The 8,645-nt window shown below is 32.6% G+C and overlaps 1 protein-coding gene across 1 annotated transcript; it reads right to left on the bottom strand.

Moving 5' to 3' along the window:
- Positions 1–501: 501 nt before the first annotated feature.
- LOC131615123 (putative leucine-rich repeat receptor-like protein kinase At2g19210) lies at positions 502–4,542 on the bottom strand. The gene is made up of 10 exons (XM_058886621.1): positions 4,470–4,542; positions 4,374–4,378; positions 4,221–4,237; positions 4,048–4,119; positions 3,873–3,944; positions 3,620–3,700; positions 1,827–1,981; positions 1,473–1,699; positions 1,259–1,385; positions 502–702 (listed from the first exon to the last, which is right to left on the bottom strand). Exons 1-10 carry the CDS (start codon positions 4,540–4,542, stop codon positions 593–595), a joined length of 939 nt encoding a protein of 312 aa, XP_058742604.1. The 3' UTR covers positions 502–592.
- Between the last annotated feature and the right edge of the window lie 4,103 nt (positions 4,543–8,645).

Below are 8,645 nucleotides of genomic sequence, written 5' to 3'. Positions count from 1 at the left end.
AATCTCCACCATTTTTTTAAAATTTAATGGTTCATGTTCATTCTCATATAACTTATTCATTCTTATAGACACTACAAAAAAAAAGGTCTCCTGCCACGCCCAAGAAACCGAGGCTATATGCAAAATAACCGTGGCGTAACGCTGAGGCCACGGTTTGGCCACGAATATCCAACAGCGGGATATGCGGCCGTGGTCTAAAGTATAGTCCACGGTTTTTTGGTATATACCACGTTTTTTTGACAACCGTGGCTTTTATAGGCCACGGTTTAGGTAGTTTGATTAAAGTCGCGGTTTATATTTGCCATGATTACAGAACTGTGGCCATATGGTAAAGCCACGGTTTTAATTTAACGTTTAACATACAGTTTTGGTTCAATATATAGCCACAGTTTGGTTATGACCACAAATTTAAAACCGTGGTTATATGTTATGCATTCTAAACCATTTATCTTGCCACGGTTTAATATAAATTTAATGTAAATAAATTTAGTGACTGCATACATCAGAATAAAACTATAAATTAATAATCAACAACTAGTGTTATTCACATATACCAATCCCTTGAGGAAAATAAAACAACCAAATTTCGAAGTCAAAGAAAAAATAAAAACACAATAGGGAGTAAACCACATAAAGGAACTGCAAAATGTGCACACTCTGACCTTGATGCAGACCACATTGGATTCCAACTTTCAGGATGAACTGCAATATCAGAAAAAATGATTAGAACCAAATAATCTTCAAATGATGGTTCTTTTATGCTAACTTGAACAACGAAAACTTCAAATGGTGGCATAAAACATTTTATTTGCAAGGATTATCAAAACAACTATCCTCTTATCAATATCCCAAGGCTTATAAATACATGTTCAAAGGTTCCTCCATCTTAAACTAGAGGCTAATATCAATGTGGAATCTGTTTGGTTGATTAGTTTCTAATTCAACCATTTTTGACAAAAATTACTAACATGTAACCTCCCAATGAAAAGGGGTTAACTGATTTTATCACCCAATATAAACTTAATTACATTTTGAAATTGGTCAATGAAGAAACTGTTGCTGTTGGTTTCAATTTTTATCATAATAACAAAGCCACCTAAATTGTAATATCATTTCAATTTTATACAGTTTCAATGCAACAGAGGAAATAATCATAATCATAGCACAAGTTTGAGAAAGAAATGGTTTTTTCCAATTCAAACAAGTAGATAAAATCTTTGACTTAGTTTTTAGGCTGACATGATCATATAAACAATACCTGACACGTGATTCGCTAAGTCTCCATTAGCCATATACTCATAGATTAGAGCCATGTTGGTTCCATCATCACAATACCCTATAAGACCAGTTAAGTATTTATGATGAACTATAGCAAAAAGTTTGGCCTGTGTGTCACAAAATGATAAAACATGTTAACTATATTTATACACACACAAGAATGATGAAATTTTCAAGTTAGTTAATTATACTACCTCTGCTTGAAATTGCAGATATCCTTGAGCTGATGAGGAAGATAGCATTTTGACAGCTACCTCAGTCTCATCATCAATCCAGCCATGGTAGACTGTTCCAGATGCTCCTTTTCCCATAACCTTTTCAAAGTTTCTGGTAATGCTTAATACTTCTTCATAGGTGAATTCTTGTTTCTTTGACTCTAGTTCCTGCTTTATTCTTCCCACCTTGCTCAAACGATGGAAAACTGGGACGAAGCAAACACAGTCATTATCGAAATGGAAGAAAAAGTACTGTTTATCATTGCATTGTTTATATTCAAGTCTAATTTTGAGACACGGTTAGCGTAGTCAATAGAAAAAAAAAACATGTACCTTGGTGTCTCTTGTAGTATATGCGAAAAGAAATTATTGCTACTGCTAGTATCGTGAAAGCTCCTCCGAGTGATGCAACTAATGCAACCACAACCTTATTTCCATTCCCTTTGTTGCATGAACCTGAGGAGCAAAGATTTGGATTTCCACCAAAACTTGCGTTTACAGCAAGAAATAAATAATGCTATGTATTTGATATTTGTCTTACACCATACACTTTTATAATGTAAAAATGATATATATATATATATATATATATATATATATATATATATATATATATATATATATATATATATATATATATATATATATATATATATATATATAGAGTGAAGACCCATTTTGGTCCCTCACAAAAACTACAGAACCCAAATTAGTCCTCCACAAAAAATAGGACCCGATTTAATCCCTTACAAAATATAACCGGGTCATATTAGTCCTTCTAGGGATATTTTTTTCAAACCGGTTTTTTCTTCTACTTTTAAACCGTGACTGGACCGCCAAGTCGTCTTTTATTTTTCATTTTTCATATTTTAAATACTAAATTGATTTTTATTTTTAATTTCGATTTTATTTTTAAACAATTCAGATTTTAAAATACAAAAAAAGATAAGATTTGTTCTGAAAAGGAATCGAACTTAAGACCTTTAGGTCACATCCTATGCCTTTACCACTATGCCAACGTACACTTGTGACAAATAATTCGCATGATTTATAGTAATATTAAACAATTCTAAATTTAAAATATAAAATATAAAATTTGTACCTATGAGGTCTCAAACTCAAGTCCCTTCAAATTTAATGATAGTCACTTCACTATAGATATGAAAAGTGATTTAAGAGCGGGTGAATCAGTTAGATTAATCGGTATTAGTGAATTTTTCTCGATTATGAATGTTAGCAATATTGTTCTAATTTTTTCGAAATTGTTATAATAGTTTCAAAAAAATCAAAACATTGTTAACATTCATTATCGAGAAAATTCACTAATATCAATTAATCTAATTCATGCAACCCCTCTTAGATTACTTTTCATATTTACAATAAAGTGATTACCATTTAATTTGAAGGGACTTGGGTTTGAGACCCCGTAGGTATCAAAATTTATATTTTTTGTTTTGATTTCAGAATTGTTTAATATTATTATAAATCATGTCAATTATTTGTCATCAATGTATGTTGACATAGTGGTAAAGGCATTGGATGTGACCTAAATGTCTTAAGTTCGATTCCTTCTCAAAACAAATCTTATCTTTTTTTATATTTTAAAATCTGAATTGTTTAAAAATAAAATCGAAATTAAAAATAATTAAAAAATGAAAAATAAAATACGACTTGGCGGTCCAGTCACGGTTTAAAAGTAGAAGAAAAAACCGGTTAGAAAAAAATATCCCCAGAAGGACTAATATGACCCGGTTATATTTTGTAAGGGATTAAATCGGGTCCTATTTTTTGTGGAGGACTAATTTGGGTTCTGTAGTTTTTGTGAGGGACCAAAATGGGTCTTCACTCATATATATATATATATATATATATATATATATATATATATATATATATATATATATATATATATATATATATATATATATATATATATATATATATATATATATATATATATATATATATATATATATATATATATATATATATATATATATATATATATATATATATATATATATATATATATATATATATATATATATATCAATAGCTAGTGGCGTGGAAACAATCATAAAAGAAAAAGAGTATTACTTAAAAGTAAAACTTGAAATGGAACATACTTGAATTTGAGCATACTATTCTCTTGATGCACAAGTAATTCTATTGGAATTGCTCCTGACAGCTTATTTCTTTCCAGGTTTCTTCAACAAATACATCACTAAAATTACGATTTATACACACATTCTTACCATGATACTTTAAACAACTGAAGCATTAAAGTTAATTGAAAATTCAAGTTCATTTAGGTGAACTTAGCCTCATTAAAGCTTCACTACTCTAGAGAATTTACCGAAGTGAAGACAGTTGACTTACAAAACTCGCAAGAAGCGTAGCTGAGATAGGAAATCAGGCACAACCCCAATCAAACTGTTATTTGACAAATCCCTAAAATTTGAACAAACTGTTTTACTCAACTTTAGGAACTGACTTCATTTTTGTGATAATTTATATATCTTGCTACTTGAATATCGTAGATTGAAGGACTTACAAATATTCAATCGACTTTAGATTGGATATGGCAGGAGCTATAGTTCCAATTAAGCCTCTGGAAGTTAAGTTCCTAAAAACACAATTATGAACACAGCAGAACACAAAGCAATATGATAACTTAGCATCACGTATTCAGCATCACATATTCAGGTACCTGCTGCATCAGTTAACCGAATTGCATTCGAACCCTGCACAAGACATATAAAAAATCAGTTCAGCATTCAACATACAAGGGAAAAGAGAAAATACGATCAGAAAACAAAAACAATCTGCATTATGCTTCAAACCACAAGAAAAAAATCTGGAGCTGTGTAGTCTCTAAACCGAACCTGCGTCGCAAAGAGAAACAGAACCAGTCATGGTCAGTTCAGAACACAACCGAAACCCTTGGCCAACTCTGAAGCTCCATCATTCACTTACTTAATATCAGCCCTGCAACTTTGACACAAGGAAGAAAATACAAGTCAGCAGCAAGAATATCCACACCATCCATTTTTAAATGTTTGTTAAGATTCAAGAAAATCTCATAAGGTTGATAACAGAAACTGTGATAATGATTAAAGAGATGATGATAGTTTTGCAATGGAGTTTGGGGTTTAAGAGGCAGTGATACCCTTGCTCCATTTCTTCTTCTTCTTCTGTTTTCCTTCTCCGGATTTCGCCGGCTTTGACGACGGTGGCGGTGCCTGTTAAGGTCAACAATGCAAATAATGAAATTAACCTCAATGCATTATAGTGATAAAGATCTGAGAAAATTAGCGATGGAATTTGGGGATAAAAGTTACCATTAGGGTTTGGAAATTGGAATGACCGAGGTGGTGAAAGCCGTCAGAGAAGTGGGAGAAGGGTTTGTTAACAAACATTATGGGTACGACCGTAGAGTGAAGAGAGTTCTGCAGCGCCGAAAATGTAATAGAATTAGGGTTTGAGGGTTTAAAAGGGAGTGTAACTCGGTGAACTGACTTTTATTTTTTAAAAGCAACCAATGTTGCGATGAGCAAGAGTCGCCACCGACTTTTATTTTATCCAATTAGGAAAGGCATAAAAGAACAGGAAATACCTTCTTTGAAAAGATGTTGAGTTCGGGGGTAGGTTATGCAAAGGGAAGGTGTAAGCACCCTTTGCATCCATGGTTATCCATGGGCTCTTAGTTGCTTAGCTCACTTTTGTTTGAAATGTTTGATTTGTTTGAAAGGGTAGTGTGTGTTTAGAAAAACACTTTTGTTTTGAAAATGTCTAAAAAGACAACGTTAGAAAACGGGGTGCGAAAAGCGTTTGATTTGAATTGTTGTGAGCAAGCACTTAAGAGTAACCTACCCTAAGTTCATAAGGTCTTTCCTATTCTACAGACTTTCCTTGAGCGATAGTACTATCCATACCATATAAGGGTAGGTAGTCCTATACATTGGATGTGCGGGTCATCGAAGGGTCATCGAATCGTCATAGGGGCTATCCATACCATAGTGAGGGTAGGAAGTCCTATGCGTTTGTGAATAGTCATAAAGGCAACATGTAAGGATACCTTAGCCATCGAAGGGACTATCACCATTTAATCGAGGGACAAGATCATTTATACCGAAAGGCGACATCGAAGGGACTATGATCTTTAAATCGGAGGGACATGGTGATTTTGAATCGAAGGCAGCATCGGCTAAGGCATCCCTACGCTCGAAGGGACTTGACTCTTATTTTCCGAAAGGCAACGTAAGAGGGGAAACCCTAGAGGTGAGTGTGTGAACAGTAAAATGAGTGTGTTAGATTCAGATATTTGATCTTCAGAATTAGTGAGCTAAGTTCAGTTTTAGTCTTTCCATACAATCCTAAACATACATCTAGCAGGTATATGGTGCAGAAAGTAAATTGCGGAAAAAATAAACCTACCACTATTACAAGGCTTCGGGGACGGGATTACATAACCAAAAATGGGGGAGTGCAGAAATTAAAATCCTAGTTAAAACTATTACAACCCATGTACAATTACAATAATCGGTAGAAGATGATAAAATAAAGGAAGATGTACAACTGATGGATGTCCATAATAGTTTGATTGCTCAAAGTATAACACCTCACAAAACCAAAAAAAAATGTTAGTAACAATATATAAAATAATAGATAAAAAAATAGTAAAAAAATAATAAACAAATGTTAGCCTAAAGAAAATAAAAAAAGAATCTATATTACATTCTAAAAAAAGTGGTTAATTAAAGATTTTTTTGTATTTTGAATAATATAAATAAAAACTAACATATTTTTTATATTTTTAATTGATGAATTAAACTAAGATGGATGAATTAAACTAATTGATCTAAACCAACCTTAACTAAATGATATAAATTAACTAAATGTTAGATTAAAACTAACATACAAAAAAAAAAAGAAAAAAAATGGCGAATAACAAATGAATGGGCTAAGGCCCCAAAAAACCATATTGCAAAAACCTAAATAACTAATCCAAATTATAATTACCAAATAATAATAAAAACTAATAGAAAAACAATATAACTACCCAAACCGCAAACGGCAACGCAGTCCTTTCTCCTACTAGCCATTTTTTTACTTTTCAAACATTTTTCAACCAGTATAACGATGACAAGTGGATATACCATTGTATAATAATAAATTGATTAAAGAATTAAGGAGCAAAGTGGTATCAAAACATGAACCCCACCCAGACTTCGATCCTTCTTTTTTATCTTTCAGTATAAACAACACAATGGCACCTGCACAAACAAAGCAAACAGAGTCGAAGGCGTTACCTACGGCGACGGAAAAGAACAGTATTCAGAGGCTGGCATTCGTAGCTCTGCAAATCCGTTGATGACGGAGTGGTGGCGGTTCGTCGGGATTAAGAGCTAAGCCTAGAGTTTGTGCAGCGGCAGTGTGAAGATGTTGTTCTGTGGTGTTACACGCAGGCATCGAGGGGCTCACCAGCGGTGATGTTTTACCGACATCAGTGTGCGTCAACGAACACGGCTTCGTCGGAGATTTGAGTTGCAACGATTTGGCTTTCCGAGCATGATTTTGTGTTAGCTTTCCATTACTATTGTACCTGCAAATGCAACAAATATTGAAAATTGGTGGAAAAGAAATTTTTAGTGTTAGAATGTAAGGGTGTCTTGTGTATATACAAAGTGTGCAAAGAATTGTATGTTAGAATGGACACTGTATTTGAGAAAATTTGTGGTGTTATTTTTTATGAAGAGCAAAGATAAGGGTTAGATTATGAGAGGTCTAAAAATGACTTAGTAGTGGTTGGTGTACGAGAGAGTTATTTTAGACTTAGTAGTGGTTGGTGTACGAGAGAGTTAGGTTAAAAAAAAATTTGGTTTATGGAAGTTGATGAAGGAATTAATGGATTATTGGAGAAAAGCTGCTGTAGCCTGTATGTACGTGAAGGGTTTTGTCTGTCCGAATAGGGTTCGTGAATTGTTACGGCATATATAAAAGAAAATTAGGTTAAATAAAATAAGGAAAAATTAATTGAGATCCAAATAATTAATTAGAAAATAATCAAATAAATTGATCCATTCTAAAAATAATTTATTTGCTCCCCAAGTTGTAAATCATATTAAAATGCAAATTAAAACCTTCTTTTTTTGGATTTTTGAATATTTTATGATTTTTAGTCATTTTTTGGGTTAAAAAGTGCAAAAATGAAAAAATCTATTTTTAGAAAATGCCTAATTAAGGAATACGAAAATTCAAATTAAATAATAAAAAATGCAATTTTGTAATAAAAAAATGGAAATAAAGTTAGAAAAGAAAAATCTCACAAATAGTACATGCAAGATTAGAACCCATGACCTCTTACTTGCAAGCTTTATCTCCTTACCAATTTTGCCATGTTATTTGTTTGAAATACAAAGGCAGTTGAAAGTGTATGAAACATAGGCGAATATTTTGCTATTTATTAAAATATGAAATAATTTAAGATTAAACTATTATATTTTAAAATAGACTTTCAATTGAATATTTCTAAAATTCAAGATGTCAATATAAATGACCCCAAGATTTTTTATAAAAAATTCAATTTTGAATATTTGAAGATGGTGGACAAATTTTGGGGTATGACAGTTGCCCCTGTTCAATCTTCTTAAACCTGAAGAGGTGGATTGGCATGTTCTCCATTCGTGATCTGAAGGTGGAAGAGGATTGAACACTTAAGTGCCCAAAAATTTGCACTCGCCGGTGCGGGAAGTAATGTTGTTGGAGATGGGCTTAAAGATGTCATCCAGATGTTGACAGAGTGTTGTCTGAGATGGGCTTAAAGATGCCATCCAAAGTAGATACTTTTTCAGAATGTCTGTCTGAAGCAAATGCTTTTCAGAATGAATCATATGTTTTGATTGTATCTGATGGATAATACTTTGTTGAGTATTGAAAATGAGTCGTACGCTAGACTGTATCTGAAGGAGATATTTATCAAAATGAAATAATGCCTTAAAGAAGACTTCCTAAAAAGGTTCCTGGAAAGGATACGAGACGTCTTAAAGAAGACTACCTAAAAAGGTTCCTGGATAAGAGATGTCTTAAAGAATACTACCTAAAAAGTGCCTAGAATGGATAAGAGATGTCTTAAAGAAGATTACCTACAAA

Source organism: Vicia villosa, linkage group LG6, assembly GCF_029867415.1.
Source record: "Vicia villosa cultivar HV-30 ecotype Madison, WI linkage group LG6, Vvil1.0, whole genome shotgun sequence".
NCBI classification, from domain to species: domain Eukaryota; kingdom Viridiplantae; phylum Streptophyta; class Magnoliopsida; order Fabales; family Fabaceae; genus Vicia; species Vicia villosa.
This window is presented reverse-complemented; position numbering and strand designations above follow the sequence as displayed.